This window comes from Scyliorhinus canicula, chromosome 18, assembly GCF_902713615.1.
Source record: "Scyliorhinus canicula chromosome 18, sScyCan1.1, whole genome shotgun sequence".
In the NCBI taxonomy this organism is placed as follows: domain Eukaryota; kingdom Metazoa; phylum Chordata; class Chondrichthyes; order Carcharhiniformes; family Scyliorhinidae; genus Scyliorhinus; species Scyliorhinus canicula.
The window spans coordinates 71,971,865-71,991,276 of record NC_052163.1 but is presented as its reverse complement, the minus strand read 5'-3'; the positions used below and the strand labels follow the sequence as shown (position 1 = coordinate 71,991,276).

At 45.3% G+C, this 19,412-nt stretch overlaps 1 protein-coding gene across 1 annotated transcript in view; it reads left to right on the top strand.

The window, feature by feature from the left end:
* Positions 1–19,412, top strand: part of LOC119953461 (E3 ubiquitin-protein ligase Arkadia-like) — a 119,988-nt gene that overhangs the window by 7,809 nt on the left and 92,767 nt on the right. The window contains exons 4-6 of the mRNA XM_038777766.1: positions 1,107–1,307; positions 5,012–5,397; positions 7,406–7,613. Coding sequence (XP_038633694.1) covers positions 1,107–1,307; positions 5,012–5,397; positions 7,406–7,613 — 795 coding nt within the window. The remainder of the gene's footprint in view (positions 1–1,106; positions 1,308–5,011; positions 5,398–7,405; positions 7,614–19,412) is intronic.

Below are 19,412 nucleotides of genomic sequence, written 5' to 3'. Positions count from 1 at the left end.
TGCATTGTAGAACCTAGTTTGAGTGATTTGGCTTTGAGTCGCATTATTTTCTCTGCTTCCAGCCAAGAAAGAATTTTCCTTTTCATAGCACTTTTAATAATCTCTGCAGATCTTAAATTGATTTTCAGCCAATTAAAAGCTTTTTCAGGTGTAATCACTATTAATAGCAGGAAATGTGACAGCCAATTTATGAACAAGCTCTCACAGGTTGCAATGAGATATATCCAGATAATTGTTTTTATGGTATGGGTTGAGGAATAAATATTGTCCAAGACACTAGGGAGAACTCCCCAGCTCTTCCTAAAATAGTACATCTTTTCTATCCACCGAAAAGAACATATGGAGTCTTGGTTTAATGTCCTATTCAAAAGAATGCATCTCTTAAAATAATTTTTCCAATTAAGGGGCAATTTAATGTAGCCAATCCACCTCCCCTACACACCTTTGTGAGACCCACGCTGACACGGGGAGGATGTGCAAACTCCACACGGACAGTGACCTGAGACCGGGATCAAACCCGGGTCTTTGGCGCCATGAGGCAACCGACTGCACCACAGTGCTGCCCAAAAGAATGCACTTCTGGTAGTCCAGTGCTCCCTCAATACTGCACTAATGTGCCAGTCTAGAATTTGTGCTGAAATCTCTGGCATGGGATTTGAACCTACAGGCCCATTGACTCAGACCAAATTACTGCGATTAAGTACATATTGGCTTTGTCACTGACCATCAGGCTGTACCCTCGTTAACCCATTCAGCAAGTTCCTTGTGTTTTTAGCTGTGAAGTGAGTGATGTAGATCTGTTTAGTGTGGTGTTAATCCAGACTTGTTTGGAGCAGTTTCAAAAATGCTATAATGTTGTTAAATTCTGGCTCCATTGTTGAAAATCTGTCAGCTTGTTGTTGAATGATATTGCTCTCATCATATGATTATCCTGTGGGAAATGCCTGGGTGGACTCAGTGATTCTCACCAGGAAAGTGGAGTTTATTTGCTCAGTGACTGGTTAAGGGTGGGTTAATAATTCAATTCTAAAATATATATTTTGGACAGGTGAAACAAGTATTCGGATGTTTTGCTTCTCCGTTCATGCTGTCTTTTATTGTGCCAGATACGCTAACTGTGTTGGGTGATCTTCCTCCTGATGATTCGCTCAGTAGTCCTGAAATCGTGCAGTCAGATTTGGTGAAAGAGCCACCATCTGGGGTCTCGCTGTCCGTTGACATCGCAACAAACTTGCCATGTGCATCCTTCAGTGCCACTGCTGCTTGTACATCTACAGTCACCTTAGCAGCTTCCCACATGGTGTCAGGTATTGTATTGAATTTCTAACTATCCACCTTGCCCACACAATTCCATCCTGCCCCAGGAAAGCATGGTGCCACAATGGTTAGCACTGCTGCCTCACAGCACCAGGGACCCAGGTTCTATTCCGACTTTGGGTGACTGTGCGGAGTTTGCACATTCTCCCTGTGCCTGAGTGGGTTTTCTTCGGGTGCACCAGTTTCTTCCTACAATCCATGGGTAGGTTAGGTGGATTGGCCATGCAAAATTGTGCCTTCGTGTCCAACGGTTAGGTGGGGTTACGGGGATGGGGCGGGGGAGTGGGCCTCTATAGGGTGCTCTTTCACAGGGTAAGTGCAGACTTCATTGAATCTACAGTGCAGCAGGAGGCCATTTGGCCCATCGAGTCCACATGGCCCCAGAAAGAGCACCCCACTGTCATGTGAGCCCGGTGAACAACCTTAAACTGTATCAGGCTGAGCCTGGCACATGTTGTGGACGCGTTGACTCTACTCGATCTCTACAGCTCCTCAGTCTGCGTTTCCTCTGACCCCATGAGTTCCTTGTAAATGTCCGAAACCCTCCCTTCTCCCACCCACATTCTGGAAACTACCCCGTCCTGTATCCCCCTTGGCGGTAAAAGCGGGAAGGTTGAGACCTGCCTGCGCAGGAAGTCCTACGCCTGCAGGTACCTAAACGCATTTCCTCCCATCAATTCAAATTTCTCTTCCAACTACCTCAGGCTGGGAAAGCTCCCCTCTATAAGCAGATCTCCCATCCTCTCCATCCCTTCTCTCCACTATCTCCCGCACCCTCCATCTAGCCTCCCCGGGGCAAACAGGTGATTATTGCAGATCGGCGACAGACCGATGCCGGAATTGACCCTGGAGCTGTGAAGCAATTGTGCTATCCACAATGCTACCATGCTGCCCCGTGTTTCCTCCATTGACCCCAGACTCTCGGGGCCGCTACCACCACGGGGCTGGTGGAGTACCGTGCCAGCAGGAACGGCAGAGGCGCCGTTACCAATGCCCCCCAAACTAAAGTCCTTGCATCATGATGCCGCCTCTACTCGCTCCCACACCGGGACACTCCCACACCGGGACACCATTACACTCGCTTGTTAATCAGGATCGCGACCCCTCTAGTCTAGAGTCTAGCCCCGAGTGGAAAACCTGCTCGGCCCATCCCTTCCTTAATCTAATCAGATAAATACTCTAAGGTGTGTCTCCTGTAACATTGCCACGTCCGCCTTCAGTCCCCTCAAATGCGCGAACACGCGTGCCCTCTTAACTGGCCCATTTAGCTCTCTTACGCTCCACGTGATCAGCCTGGTTGAGGGGGCTTCATCTCCTCCAGAGAACATCCCCCCCCCCCGGGGCCACCGCCGCCGATCAGCCATCACCTTTATTGGGCCAGTCTCCAGCCACATGCATCTGCTGGCCCGCCTCCAGACAGCCTCCGTCCCTGACCTTTTTGTCCCACAGCAAAAGTCCCACATGCGGCTTCCTTGCGAGGGCTCTGTGAGCCCTGTCCTTCTCCAAGGGTCGGGAGAACGTACCATCCCCCAGTAACTTCTTGAAATGCCCGCTATGTATGCCCCTGCGTGCGTTTCTTCAGATCCCTCCGGGAGACCAACTATTCTCGTTCTGCCGGCGGGCCCTATTCTCTAGGTCCTCCACCTTCTCCTGGAGCCTTTTCCGTTGGTCTCTCAACATCGCCACCTCCAACTCCATTGCTGTTTGGTGTTTTTCCTGCTCAGTCAGTGCCTTGTCCACTTTCTGAATCGCCCGATCCTGAGAATCCAGTCTAAGTTCCAGCCACGCAATCGATTCCTTAGTCGGGTCCAAGCATTTCTGCTTGGCGAAGCCCTCCTGTATGAACTGCATTAGCTGCTCCGTCGACCGCTGGGTCGTCGAGCCAGGACCCCGGTTGTCCGCCATGCTTTCTCCCGTTGCAGCCTCAGCGAAGCCTTCTCTGTTTGCCTATTTCTTCCTTTGCGAGCACTTCTGGTCCACATCTCCATGCACTGATGTAAGATTCCTCTTCACAATTGTATCTACCATCAATTTTCCGAATCAAATCTGACAAAAAATTGGGGGGGAAAGGTCCAAAGGTCCGACCCGAGCGGGAGCCACCAAATATGCGACCTACTACTTCATAGCCATCACCGGAAGTCTCCCACTTTTTAAAAAGTTGTGTGTTCATCTTTGGGAGCTGAGTTTCACTACATCCCTGGATGATGCATTTAAGGGGACATCCCTGGATGAAGCATTTAAGGGGAAGTTAGATAAACTGATGAGGGAGAAAAGGATAGGAGGCTACACTGATCGGGTTAGAGGAAGAAACGTGTACAGACTGAATGACCTATTTCCGCACTCTGCATTCCAAAATCTCCAGTGTTTTGTTCTTACATCAGGTTGGTTTACTCAGTTACAGAACAAAGAGTAATACTGACAAGAGAAAAGCAATAAATTGGAAATCACACCTGGGCCAGAAGAATGGTTGGTTTGCAATTTAAAATGTTGCACTGGTGCAGCAGATGTTCTGTTGGGCACAAATTACTTTTAGTCTGACCAGGATTCAAATCAAATCTCCACTCCCGAGATGTCGCGGACTGTTCAGTAGGAAAATGTTTTCAATGATTAGACTGGCATGGTGGTACAGTGGTTAGCACTGCTGCCTCGCAGTGCCAGGAACCTGGGTTTAATTCTGGCATTGGATGACTGTCATTGTAGAGTTTGCACGTCTCCTGGTAGCTGTGTGGTTTCCTCCCACAGACCAAAGATGTGCAAGTTAGATGAACTGGCCATGCTACCAAAGGTAGGCTGTGTGGCCTCCTGCACTGTAGGGATTTTATGATTATAGTTCTTGCAGCATCTAGAGGCTAATGGAATGTTAATTTTTATCTCTGGGCTGGAATACTAAGGAACAAGAGCTGATGTTTCAGTTGTAAAGAGCCTCGGCCAGACCTTATTTGGAGAACTGTGTTCACTTCTGGTTCCTGCACCTCCAGAGGGATGAATGCAACAAAATGCTACTGAGGGTTCAATTATCAGATCAGGTTGAATAAAAGTGACTTGCGTTCCCTTGAGTTTAAAATATTAAGGGAGAATCTAATTGATTTGTTTCATAATGATCATGGGATTCAATAGGGTAGGCACAGAGAAACTTTAAAAATTAGTATGTAGGTTGTTTAGGGGCGAAATCAGGAAGCAATTTTTCACAAAAAGGGATGTGGAAATCTGGAACTTTCCCTCTAAAAAAACTTTTTCTCTACCAACTGGAGTTGACACGGAGATTAATAGATTTTTGTTGGGGAAGGTATCAAGGCATATGAATGAAAGGTAGGTAATATGTTGTGTTCCAGATCAGCTGATATCTAATTAAACCACACAACAGTTGGAGGGACAGGATGGCCCGCTCCTTCCGTGACTCTGCAGCTATCTAGGTTTGGCATTGCAGATCGCTGGACTGGATTACAATGTAAGCTATAGGGACAAAAGGACCCTGGCAGCAAACATGGACCCTGCTCAGTGACCCACATCCCATGTTGGGTATTGGCTAAACCTTATTGAGGAAGCTTAAATATTTGAAAGCGAACAGGTTAATTTTCTAGAAGTTAGAGTTTAAAAGTTTATGACCCTTGCGGCATTCTTTGATTGTGCCTTGACACTGGGATTGTCTCCTTCCTTACCCCATGTATTATATTAATTAATTATTGTTTTACAGGGGAGATGGCAATGACTTCAGGCAGTGCGATGTCACCATCCTGTCAACATCAGAGGGCATCGAAATATGCTTCCTGCTGCTCCCAGCGCTGCCGGTGCAGTTCCACCAGACCAGGGTCTCACCGGCCTTGCCCTGCCCACTCGTACTTCCAGCAGTATCACATGGAGCAAGTCCAGGGCCAGACATACCAAGCTGAGTATTCACAACCTCACCACCTCCATTCCCATACGCAATTCCTCAATCAGAGCCATCTAGCTTGGACCCACCAATCTCACCCGCACTTCCCACCATCAGAGTTCCAGCATGTTCAACAGGGAAGGCCGCAGTCTATGCTCAGCACTATCAGCTTGCAAGTCGGGGAGACCTCAGCTGACCAAGAAAATCAGGTAGGCATATCTCCAGCCAATGTCGGGAAGAGTGCAGAGCCAATTGTCTAGATGTAGTGTGAGTGATTTCACAGTGTGACTCTCAGAAGCTGTGATGAATTATGGAACTTCGGAGTTGTGTCCAATAGAAATTCTCCCCGCGTCCTCTGTATTGAGATAACTTAATTAAAATACATCCTGTGACTAAGGTTTTAGAAAGGTTTCCATTTTGAACGCTGCTGTTTAAAGCAACGGATAGCCTAGTAACTGGAACTTTGCATCATCACTGTTGGATAGGATGATCAATCTTCCTAAATCATGCTTTAACTGCAACCATTTATTGTGCCCTGTCCTTTATATGGAGAAACCTTGTTGAGAAAATTCAGCTGTAATTTGTGACATCCCTGAAGGCATGGTCACAGATTGCAGTGCAAAGATCTACCAGAATATCATTCTTGTTACAACACCCTGGGCCAGTGCACGGTCAATTCCAGCCCCACCTGATGCGGAGTCGCAACACAGTTGAAATTATCGTTTATTTGTGGGTGGCACGGTAGCACAGTGGTTAGCACTGTGGTTTCACAGTGTCAGGTTCAATTCCCGGCTTGGGTCGCTATCTGTGCGGAGTCTGCACGTTCTCGCTGTGTGCATGGGTTTCCTCCGGGTGCTCCGGTTTCCTCCCACAAGTATCGAAAGACGTGCTGTTAGGTGAATTGGACATTCTGAATTCTCTTTGTGTACCCGGAGAGGCGCCGGAATGTGGCGACTGGGGCTTTTCATAGTAACTTCATTGCAATGTTAATGTAAGCCTACTTGTGACAATAATAAAGATTTTTAAAATTTATTTTTAAAATACCCAAGGTCTTTGGCTGCCCATTAACTACAGTCACCAGGTTTGTAAATTTAAACAAAATTAACTTTGTTAACAGTAACAATAATTAAACAGGCAACAACTGCAACTGGTTAACTATTATCTAATCTCTAACCCCTCCCCCCTTCACTCCACACACACACTCTCTCTCTCTCTCTCTCTCTCTCTCTCTCTCTCTCTCTCTCTCTCTCTCTCTCTCTATATCTATCTATCTATCTATATCTATCTCTATATATATATATATATATATATATAAATATATATATATATATATAATCATATAATACACACACACAGACAAACAGGGGAAAGAGGGGGTGTAAAAAAATAATTGAAGTAAAAGGATAGGAGTCTTTGTTTCAGTTGGATATCTTTCAGTCTAAGTTTTCAGATGGATGTTATCTTTTCTTTCAGCTTGTAATGGTTTTCATTGTAGACTCACAGAAATAGCAGGCAGCAAGCATTCAAGAGAGAGACAGACAGCTTTCAGGGTCTAAACGTTTCTGCCTTTAGACAGCAGGCAGCAGAGATGGTGAGAGCTGCTTCCACCTAGAGGGTCCAGTGGCGTCTCCCGGGTTCTTGCCGACAAACCCGACCTGACAGCAACCAATCGCTGTCAGTTGCTGGACACTATACAATCCCTGGCCAATCCATTGGACACCAGACAGCCAATCAAAACAAACCCCTCCAATGTCTTGGGTGCCATAAAGTCTGGATTCTTCTACCCAAAATACAAAATTTTACAACACAGTTTACTATTTTGACACTTTGAGTTTCTTGCTTCCTCTGCTTGACTTGAAGGCTTGTCTCCATTAACAATCCATTGATAAAGACAACATTAAAATAAATAGGAACTTAAGGGAATCAACAAGAATTGCCCTTACACTATCTAACTTAAATCCTGCTTTATTGGAGGATATGTATCCTTGCCCAAGGATTGTCTGCAGAGGCACACGCTAACATATCACCCATCCAAAGGTGATAGGTATGAGAGTGTCTGTATCAGTCCTGCCCAGTCTGGGTGAGGGATATTTGTTTTGTTTTGAATTTCTTGTAATGCTGTTCGTGTGATGTTGTTATTGAGTGCAATGTTGATATAAAACTGATACCTTTACCCTGTGGTGCCTCCGTTGATTGTTTTCCTTTCGGTAACTTTAGGCCTCTTCATGTGACCTCACTAACCTAGTCGAGGATGTTGATGGGGTAGAAGATGCCGAGAAGACCAGTGCCCAGACACCATCTTGGCATGCCCACAATTCTGAGGAAATGGAAGTGAATGGAAACCGATCTGCTCTCGCGCAACCCAGAGCCACACAGACGCCGACTGTTTTGTCACCGACCCTTTGGCACACTCCCCCAAATGATGGTAATAGCAGCCAATCTGGCTCCGAGCAGCTCAGCCCCGTTCATTCACCCAGCTTTGTCGCTTCAACATCTTGGCAACAGCCCACTGTCCAATTGAGTGAGATTTGGAGCAACCAGGCAGCAATTGAAACCCTGGGTCACCAAGGACATAGTGCACCTCACCAATCCCCCAGTCACCCATCTGTTTCCTCAGGGCGTATGTATAATAATCCTCTTTGTTTCTCGCAAGTATATTCAGTCAGGACTGTTAAAAGTTTCAGGGTTTTACTTCAGTTGGAGCGCAAGATCTCTGAAACGGGCAAGTCTGTCCATTTAATTTTTGGAATGTCAATTAATCTGATTCTACTTTCAATTTATTCCTCCTATCCTTTTAATACCCAGAGTGTCCCACTCTCCACTCACTCCTCACATACTTTAGTTCAACCTTCTCTACCATGCTTATTCACTGTGCTCTTCAGTATTCCTTTTTTTCGTGGAATAATCTAATTCTTTTTTTAAATAATTGACGGACTCTTCATCAGCAAGAGTATGCGAGAAAATTTAAATTTCTAACCACTCAGACATTTTTCTAACTATACCTTCTCTAACAGGCTTCTCCCCTCCCTTGCACGCTCACTTAACAGTGAAAACATTCAATCACTATTTTAAAAGATTTTATCAGGTCACCGCATCACTTGTCAACACCAATGAAAAGCTCTGATTTTCCCAGACCCTTGCTATACCTGCGAATCCTCATGCCTTTCCACTGAATCTGGGCTGCACTATTCCAATTGGTTTTATGTTATAGAAGACCGAGTTGAGCCTGGGACTTCAGCAGGTTCTTGACTAGGGATCCGAACAAGCTAAAACAGGCTTTGTGCTCCTGGTATAAAACTGGTGTCTTTATCACCGCATGTTTCCACCTTTAATGGCCTGATATCTACAAACCCAGGTTCCTCTGAGTTGTCCGTTTAAAATCGCACCATTTAAGAGCTTTTCCATTCTCCATTCTTGCTTTCAAAAAGCATTACATATCATTTTGCCACATCTGTTATCTGTTTATCTATTCTGGTAACTTCAGTCTTCCTTTCTTATTACAAGTTGCCACGCCAGTTGGATATGGTTTATATAGATTATTAATAAGTATAAGTAAGATTAGGTACATTTGGTGTAATCAGTAAATTCTCATATTGTTCCCTCGATTGCAAAGTCCAGATTGTTCCTGTAAATCTGAAAAGCATTGACCTCTTTGGAACATAATTCATCACCTCTTTCTGTTCAACACTCTTGAAACCCAGATCTTTTGCCTTAACACTATCCTTGTAGCCACATCCTCAATCCCAGATGATTTTGTTTTTGCAGAAGTCTTTTATATCGCATCTCACTAAATGCTTTTTTAAAATCCTTACAAACAATCCACTGTTTCTTTCATCTCTGGCTCTTCAAAATATCCTGTAAGATTGGCGAGGTATGTCTGTCCTACAGAATCTGCCCAGTTTATTATCCATTCACTGAGACAGTTTTTAAAAATTATTCATTCATGGGCATTTCTGGCTGGCCCAGCATTTATTGCCCATCCCTAAATTCCCTTGAGAGGGCAGTTAAGAATCAACCACATAGCTGTGGGTCTGGAGTCCCAAGTAGGGATGGAAGATTTCCTTCCCTAAAGGACATTAATGAACAGGATGTTTTTTTACAACATTCGGCAATGGTTTTGTGGTCATCATTGGACTTTTAATTGCAGGCTTTAAAAAAAAAAAAAAAAAAAATTTGATTTAAAATGTCACCATCTACCATGTTGGGTCCCAGAGCATTATCCTGGGTCTCTGGATTACTAGTCCAGTGACAATACCACTACAGCGTTATCTTCCCTAATGTGGAACTCGTTACCACAGAAAGTGCTTGAGGTCAATAGCTTAGGTACTTTAGAAAGAAAATAGACAAGTGCATGAGAGAAAGAGGAATAGGAAGTCATTGAGAAAGAATGAAATTGATGGAATGGTAGGAGACTTAAGTGGAGTATAAATCCAAGCACTGACTAGTTGGGCTGTTTGTCCTATATATTCTATATTACTGAAGTAGTATTCCCCTTGGCCTTTCCAATTTTCCTTTTTAGTTACTTTTCTATCTATAGTATTTGACAATATATGTTGCAGATCCCATTTTAGAGGTAAACCTTTATAGGATTTCCAGTGTTCAACCATCCACAGTGCCTGTCACCATTCACCATCATAGCTAAAGGTTTACATCGATTTTACATTACAAGGTACTCAATTAGTTGTCATGATTATTGCTATGCAGGAGTACTGATGCTACCACTACTTGGGGAACCTTCAGCAATTGAAATTCTGAGCACATTTCTCACTTTTTGTTGTCAATACTTTGATTCTGAAATTCTTATTCTTCAGTTCAAACCTCCCATGGTCTCATCCATCCCTAACTCTAAACTCCTCAAGTACTACAAACATACGGGCAGCACGGTGGCCTAGTGGTTAGCACAACCGCCTCACGGCGCCGAGGTCCCAGGTTCGATCCCGGCTCTGGGTCACTGTCCGTGTGGAGTTTACACATTCTCCCCGTGTCTGCATGGGTTTCGCCCCCACAACCCAAAAATGTGCAGAGTAGGTGGATTGGACACGCTAAATTGCCCCTTAATTGGAAAAAATAATTGGGTAATCTAAATTTATAAAAAAAAAGTACTACAAGCATCCAAAATGTCTGTTTAATCCAATTTTGGCCTCTTGCGCATCCCCTGGTTCCTGCGCCCCGCCATTGGTGTCTTGAGCTGCCTCGGCCCTGAGCTGTATGGTCATTGGTCTCGGCATCAGTTGAACACTGACGATGCAGAGAAATCAAGGGCCAGAATCAAACAGGGCCACAGTGAAAAACAGTTGGAATGGGACAAGGAATGTTAAAACGGTGTTATGCTTTAATGTGCTTAGCATTCGCAATAAAGTGGATGAGTTAATCATGCAAATAGATGTAAACAGATATGATGTAGTCGGGATTATACAGACAATGGACAGCACGGTGGCGCAGTGGGTAGCATTGCTGCCTCATGGTGCCGAGGTCGCAGGTTCAATCCCGGCTCTGGGTCACTGCCCTTGTCGAGTTTGCACATTCTCCCCGTGTTTGCGTGGGTTTCGCCCCGACAACCCAAAGATGTGCAGGGTAGGTGGATTGGCCACACTAAATTGCTCATTAATTGGAAAAAATTAAGTACTCTGAATTTCAAAAACATGGATTACACAGATAAGGCTGGCCAACTAAATGCATACTTTGGTTCTTCACAAATGAGGACACATCTAACGTACCAGAAATGTAGGGTAACACAGAGCATAGTGACAGGGAGGAAATGAAGGAAATTGGTATTATTAGGGAAATGGTGTTGGGAAAACTGATGGGATTGAAGGCTGATCAATCCCCAAGACCTGATTATCTGCATCCCAGAGTACTTAAGGAAGTGGCTCTAGAAATAGTGTAAGCATTGGTGGTCATCTTCCAATATTCTATCGACTCTGCAACCATTCCGATAGATTGGAGGGTAGCTAATGTAACCCCACTATTTTAAAAAGGGAGTTAGAGAGAAAACAGAGAATTATAGACCAGTCAGCCTGGCATCGGCAGTGGACAAAATGCTGGAGTCCATTATAAAAGATTTAATAGTCGAGCACTTGGAAAACAGTGGCAGGATTGGGCAGATTTATGAAAGGGAAATCATGCTTGACAAATGTACTGGAATTCTTTGAGGATGTAGGCAGTAGAGTTGGTGAGGGGGAGCCAGAGAATGTGGTTTATTTGGACTTTCAAAAGTCTTTCAACAATGTCCTACATGAGAGATTAGAGTGTATAAGTAAAGTGCATCATATTGAGGATCGTGTATTTTTAAAATTTTTTTTTTTATAAATTTAGATTACCCAATTATTTTTTCCAATTAAGGGGCAATTTAGCACAGCCAATCCACCTACTCTGCACATTTTTGGGTTGTGGGGGCGAAACCCACGCAGACACGGGCAGAATGTGCAAACTCCACACGGACAGTGACCCAGAGCCGGGATAGAACCTGGGACCTCAGCGCCGTGAGGCGGTTGTGCTAACCACGAGGCCACCATGCTGCCCTGAGGATCGTGTATTGAGATGGTTAGGAAGTTTGTGGCAGACAGGAAACAAAAAGTAGGAACAAATGTTTTTTTTTCCAAACGGCAGCAGTGACTAGTGGCGTATCGCCGGGATCAGTGCTAGAACCCAGCTCTTCACGATATATATTAATGATTTAGATGAGGGAACGAAATGTAATATCTCTAAATTTGTAGAAAGCACAAGGCTTGGTGGGGGAGTGAGGAGGATGCAGAGATGCTTCAGTGTGAGTGAGTAGTATAAAGCTTGGCAGACCCTGTATAATGTGGATAACTGTGAGGTTATCCAGTTTGGTAGCAAAAACAGGAAGGTAGATTATTATCTGAATAGCTATAGATTGACAATGGGGAAACGCGTGTCCTTGCGCACCAATCACTGAAAGTAAGCATGCGGTGCGGCTGGGGGTGAAGAAGGCAAATGGTATGTTTGCCTTCATAGTGACCGACGATAGAATTAGAGTGCAGGAGCAGGGATGTCTTGCTGCAATTATACAATGCCTTGGTGAAGTCACCCCTGGATAATTGTGTGTAGTTTTGGTCTCCTTGTCTGAGGAGGGTAGCCCTTGCTGATTCTTAATTAAAACGCCGTCCAGGTAAACCCCGACTTGTGGTAACTGTTGCCAATTGGCACCGGGACGCTAATAATGTTGCTCTTTTTAACTGGCTACTGATATGACAGTTATTAATGATGATATTGCTTTTCAGAATCGCCAGGTATCAAATGATACCACCACAAGGTTTTACCGGATATCGATCAAAGACCAAACAACCAGTTAGTTAGTTCAAGTTCAGTGATAGTTTATTTACACACAAGAATTACTTCGACATGCAACATAAAACACTATAAGCTAAATTACACCTAACACTACAACAACCTGTATTTAACTTCAGGCACCCGGCTTTATGCCTTTGATCGAACCATGTGTGACTGGGTCTGGAAAAGTGACTTTGTTTCTGCTGGGCTCATCCGTCTGGCAGCTATTGTTGCTCTTGAACTTGTCTTCTGGTCGTAATGCTGCACTTGGTTTTAGGCGTAGGTTGGGGCAAGAGAGACCGAGCGCCGGGGCCAAGAGAGACTGAACACATGGCAGTGTCTCTCTTTATCCTTCTAGAGTTTCTAGTTGTCTGAGTTGCCAATATACATGAGCTCTGAGCGTCTGAGTCCTGGGTTGACCATATTTCCCATGGTCCTTTGCAGGTGGCCATATTTCCTGGGATCCTTTGTAAGTGGCCATCCCAGATGGCTACATCACCCCAGAAGTATGTTTTCCATAACCTTTTGAAAAGTGACACTTTGAAAGGCTGGTGTATCTGTACAGGCCGCGGTGCGTGTGTTGACTCACAGACTTCCATGAATCTGGGTCCAGAACCAGCTGTATGTAGGCATGTCTCATGTCAAGTTTTGTGAAAGTGCGTCCCCCGCTGAGCCGAACGTACAGGTCTTCGTTCTGGGCAACCGGATAGCAGTCCAAACGAGAGGTGCGGTTCACTGTCACTTTGTAATCACCACACAACCTGACTGTACCATCAGGTTTCATCACTGGCACAATCGGTGCTGCCCAATCTCTGAACTGCACTGGATGCATGATCCCCAATTGTTTGAGCCATTCCAGCTCGGCATCCACTTTTGGTTTCAAGGTGCAGAGATTGGGGCGGGCGCAAAAATACTGGGCTGCAGGGTCCACAAAAACCTTGGCGGCTGTTCCCCGGATAGTACCTAAGCTTTCTTTAAATTTGGCCAGTACTGCGTCAAGGCCATCAGGGTATATCTGGCACACCCACTGCCAGTCCAAACTGAGGCACTTTAACCAGTCAAGGCCCAGCAAGCTGGACCCCGTCCCTCGATGACCACCAATGGCGGATTTGCAGACTTTTGCTTATACGGGGACCACTGAAGATGCTTCTCCTGTGTATGTTGTGAACCGTGTGTCTGTATCCCAGAGCTCCAACTGTTCGGATGCATAACAACATAGAAAATAATAATAATCTTTATTCGTGTCACAAGTAGGCTTACTGCAGTGTAATGAAGTTACTGTGAAAATTCCCTCCTCTCCACACTTGGCGCCTGTTCAGGTACACGGAGGGAGAATTCAGAATGTCCAATTTACCTAACAACACGTCTTTCGGGACTTGTGGCAGGAAACTGGAGCACCCAGAGGAAACCCACACAGATACGGGAGAACGTTCAGAATCTGCAGTGACACAAGTGGGAATCAAACCTGGGACCCTGCTGCTACAAAGCAACAGTGCTAACCACTGTGCTACCGTGTCACCCATAGAAGCAGGAGGAGGCCATTTGGCCATTCGAGCCTGCTCCACCATGCTTATGATCATGGCTGATCATAGAATCTCTACAGTGTAAAAGGAGGCCATTAGGCACGTGAAGTCTGCACTGACCCTCCGAAAGAGCATCCTACCCAGATCAACTCTCCCATCTACCCCACCATATCCCCATATTCTAACCTGTACATCTAAGGGTAATTTCGCACGGCCAATCCACCTAATTTTTCCATCTTTGGACTCTGGGAGGAAACTGTAGCACCTGGAGGAAACCCACGCAGACACCGGGAAAGGGGGGGGGGGTGCAAACTCCACACAGTCGCTCAAGGTCAGAATTGAACCCAGGCCCCTGGTGCTGTGAGGCAGCAGTGCTAACACTGTGTCACTGTACCGCCCAAATAATTGATGTCAGCTATCATGGCCACCATTATTGAGATTAGATTTAAAAAAAATAATTCTAGATTGATTCATTGAACTAAAATTCAAGGACGGCACGTGTCACAGTGGTTAGCACTGGGACTACGGCGCTGAGGACCTCGGTTCGAATCCCGGCCCTGGGTCACTGTCCGTGTGGAGTTTGCAAATTCTCTTCGTGCCTGCGTGAGTTTCACCCCCCACAACCCAAAGATGTGCGGGTTAGGTGGATTGGCCATGCTAAATTGCCCCTTAATTGGAAAAAAATAAATAATTGGGTACTCTAAATTTATATTTAAAAAAATTGAACTCAAATTCTACTAGCTGCCGTGGTGGGATTTGAACCCATGTCCCTAGAGCAGTAGCCTGGGCTTCTGGATTACTAATCCAGTGACATTACCACTACACCACCATCTCCCCCATCATGAAGTTTAATATTCTGATCTCACCTCCTCACCTCCCCCCCCCCCCCCCCCCCCCCCCCCCCCCCCCCCCCATATCCCTTGATCCCTTTAGCCCCAAGAGCTGTATCTAATTCCTCCTTGAAATTACACAATGTTTTGGCCTCAATTACTGTCTATGGCAGTGAATTCCACAGATGCATCACTCACCTCAGTTTACACCTTATCCTCAAACTATGACCCCTAGTTCTGGACCCCCCCCGTTATTGGGAACATTCTTTCTGAATTGACCCTGTCTAATCCAGTTAGCATTCTGTAACTTTCAATGAGATCCCCTCTCACTCTTCTAAACTCAAATTAATATAATCCTAACTGACTTTGTCTCCTCATAGGACAGTCCCGCCATCCCAGGAATCAGCCTGGTAAACCTTCGCTGCACTCCCTCCATAGCATTAATATAGTATATAATGTGAGCAATTGGGGTCCCAGCACAGATCCCTGCGGTACCTGATTGAATGTGGTCGAATGTACACCGGTTCACCACAGAAACTGGCCCCAGTGTCCAGTTCCATTTGGATTGGTAATCCATTTACCCGGATAGTGACATGAAACCCTTGGCGTTGCGATAGAAACAAGTGCTGGTGGTTGTCTAACTCGTTACCTAGAAAATGTGACTTTCCCTGGGGGCTGTTGTACCTGGTGGAGTGGCGAATGGGTGGGCCTGTCCTCTGGCGCCACTCCAGTTGGCCGTTTCGGACACTGGCGCATTTATCCTTATTGTTTGGCACTCCTGACTTGGGGGGCCATTTGAAGCGATCCTCAGGAGCGCGTCACCGATGATCCGGGTCTTGGGAAAGGCAACCCCTATGGCGGGTGTCAGGGACTTCAACCCGGGAGGGTGCGATCCGCACTCTGTTTAGTGCCCCAGGTTGAGGACGGCCATCCCTTGCAGCTCCTGAACTCCTTGCTCCACACTTTCCCTGGATAAAGTGATTTAGGACGCCTTTTGCAAATCCAGTCGGGCAAAGAAATCCAAAGATCTCTGGATAACAAATGCGATAGAAATTAAGATAAAGAAGAAAAAGTGGGTATGATTGGTGTTAGATAGAAAATACAATTGAAAACCAGTCTGGATATAGGAGGTTCAGATAGGTTGTGCAAAAGCAAATAAGAGAAGCAAAGAAAGGGTGTGAAGAGACTGGCAGCTAACAAAAGAAGGATTCCAAAGTCGTCTTTCAGCATGTAAATCGTAAAACAAGGGGTAGGGACGAATAAGGACCTAAAAGAGGATTTACATGAAGGCAAAGGGATAGCTGAGGTACCAAATTAATATGTTGTATTTGTCTTTCCCAAGAAAGAAGATGTGACCCAGACTACGGCATAATAAGTGATAATTCAGACGCTAAGGGTTTAAAAGTATTGGATAAGCTGTCTGTACTGAAAGTTGATAAAGCAGCAGGATTGGAAGTGATGCATCCAAAGATATGGAGGGAAATGAGAGCAAATTTAGAGTACCCAATTCGTTTGTTTTTCCTAATTAAGGGGCAATTAGTGTGGCCAATCTACCTAACCTGCACATCATTGGGTTGTGGGGGTGAAACCCACCCAGACAAGGGAGAATGTGCAAACTCCGCACAGATAGTGACCCAAGGCCGGGATCAAGCCTGGGTCCTCAGCGCCCTAGGCAGCAGTGCTAACCACAGTGCCACCAAGCCACCCACCTTTCTTCTTTCTTAATGGTCCTCAAAGTTTATATCCAGGCATGTTTCAGTGCCAATGCTCACCCAGTTGGCACCAGATTTCAGTTAATGCAGTTTGCCATGATTTATTTTAATCATTGATTTTAATACTGTGTTGCTGTATTCGTGATCTGTGGGATACAGGATTCGAACTCGATTCATGGTGGCTGTTGTCGCATCAGCTCTTACAGTAAATTATTGCCTAATATGTTGCCTGACTAGCGTTCTCACTGCCACAGGGTAAAGTATAAATCGAAGCGGGGTGAGACAAAGGCGAGCCAGTGGACGTGATTTATTTCTATTTGCAGAAGGCCTTTGACAAGGTGCCGCATAGGAGACTGTTAAATGTTAAGAGCCCATGGTGTTAAGGGTAAAATCCTGGCATGGATACCGAGGATTGGCTGACTGGCAGAAGGCAGAGAGTGACGATACGGGGGGGGCGGGGGGGGGGGGCTGCAGAAGGAATTGGACAGGCTAGGATTAGGAGAGTGGGCAAAGAAGTGGCAGATAGAATACAATGTGGATGGAATACACTGTGGCAAAGTGTGAGGTTATGCACTTTGCAAAGAGGAATGGAGGCATAGACTATTTTCTAAATGGGGAAATGCTTAGGAAATCAGAAACACAAAAGGGACTTGGGAGTCCTTGTTCAAGGTTCTCTTAAGGTTAATGTGCAGGTTCAGTCGGCAGTTAGGAAGGCAAATGCAATGTTAGCATTCATGTCAAGAGGGCTAGAATATAAGACCAGGGATGTACTTCTGAGGCTGTATAAGGCTCTGGTCAGGCCCCATTTTGAGTATTGTGAACCCTGTATCTAAGGAAGGAAGTGCTGGCGTTGGAAAGGGTCCAAAGGAGTTTCACAAGAATGATCCCTGGAATGAAGAGCTTGTCATATGAGGAACGGTTGAGGACTCTAGGTCTTTACTTGTTGAAGTTTAGAAGGATGAGGGGGGGGGGTCTTAGTGAAACTTGCGGGATACAGTGAGGCCTGGATAGAGTGGACGTGGAGAGGATGTTTCCACTTGTACGAAAAACTAGAACCAGAAGAGACAATCTCAGCCTAAAGGGACGATCCTTTAAAACTGAGATGAGGAGGAATTTCTTCAGCCAGAGGGTGGTGAATCTGTGGAACTCTTTGCCGCAGAAGGCTGTGGAGGCCAAATCACTGAATGTCTTTAAGACAGAGATGGATAGGTTCTTAATTAATAAGGGGATCAGGGGTTAAGGGAGAAGACTGGAGAATGGGGATGAGAAAAATATCAGCCATGATTGAATGGCGGAGCAGACTAAGTGGGCCTAGTGGCCTAATTCTGGTAAATTTTATCCTGCAGAGAACACTCGCAAGCCAAACAAAGTTCTTATTATTTCTCGAGGACTATTGAGGCTTAGTGGTGTTTGTGAGTAGGCAATGAAAATATAAGGTAACTGGCAAAAGAAACAATGGTGACATGAGGAAAAACTTCACTGTGCAAGTGATTAGGATCTGGAATGCACTGCCTGACAATGTGGTGGAGGCAGGTCCACTCAAGGCATTCACCCCTTAATCTTCTCTACTGGAAAAAAAGAGCTTGCACTTTTATAACGCTTTTCACCAACTCTTCTCAAAGCGCTTCGCAGCCAATGAGGTACATTTGAAGTGTAGTCATTGTTGAAAGGTGGCAGCCAATTTGCACACGTGTTACTTCAAACAGCAACGTGACAACATCCAAATAATCTGTTTTAGCGTTACTGCTTGATGGGTAAATATTGGCAAGGGCACTGGGGACAACTTTCCTTCTCTTTAAAATAGTACCATTTTATGTCCACCAACCCTCATCAAGCCCTGGTATTCTGGGGAATCTGCACTATACCCTCTCCATGACTAATATATCCTTCCTGAAGTTCGCAGGTTGACATTATACAATGCTGTACTCCAGATAGTGTCTGACGCAGTCTATACAAAGAAGCACAACACCTTCCCTATACTCCAGATACTGTCTGACCCAGTCTCTTTACAATTGAAGCACAACTCCCTCCCCTACACTCCACATAGCGTCAGACCCAGTCTCCATACAACTGAAACACAACTCCCTCCACTTTGTCATCCAGCACCTTTGAGATAAAAGGCAACATTCTGTTAGCATTTGTGATTGTTGTTTTTTGTTTTGAGTGTACACTTGCATTCAGTGATATGTGCACCTGGACACCCAAATCCCTTTGACCATCTGCAATTCCTTGATAACCATTCAGCAAACGTGCTAAAATTGATCTTTCTTGGATCCAGCATGGATAATGTCATTTCTCCCCACACTGAACACCATCTCACATAGTTTTACCTGTTAAATTAATCTGTCGTCATCCCTTTGTAACTCTCATCTGGACTTATTTACTGTGCCTCTCAACTTCTTGACACCTGTAACCATTAGAACAAAGAACAACGAAAAGTACAGCACAGGAACAGGCCCTTTGGCCCCAATGAAAAATGAAATGAAAATCGCTTATTGTCACGAGTAAGCGTCAATGAAGTTACTGTGAAAAGCCCCTAGTCGCCACATTCCGGCGCATGTCCGGGGAGGCTGGTACGGGAATCGAACTGTGCTGCTGGCCTGCTTGGTCTGCTTTAAAAGCCAGTGATTTAGCTGAGAGAGCTAAACCAGTCTGGTGGAAGCAGGGACGATAGTGATGTTTAAGGGGCACCTTGACAAATACATGAATAGGATGGGAGTAGAGGGATACGGACCTCGGAAGTGCAGAAGATTTTAGTTTAGACGAGTGGCATGGTTGGCACAGGCTTGTGCCAACCATGCCACTCGTCTAAACTAAAATCTTCTACACTTCCGAGGTCCGTATCCCTCTACTCCCATCCTATTCA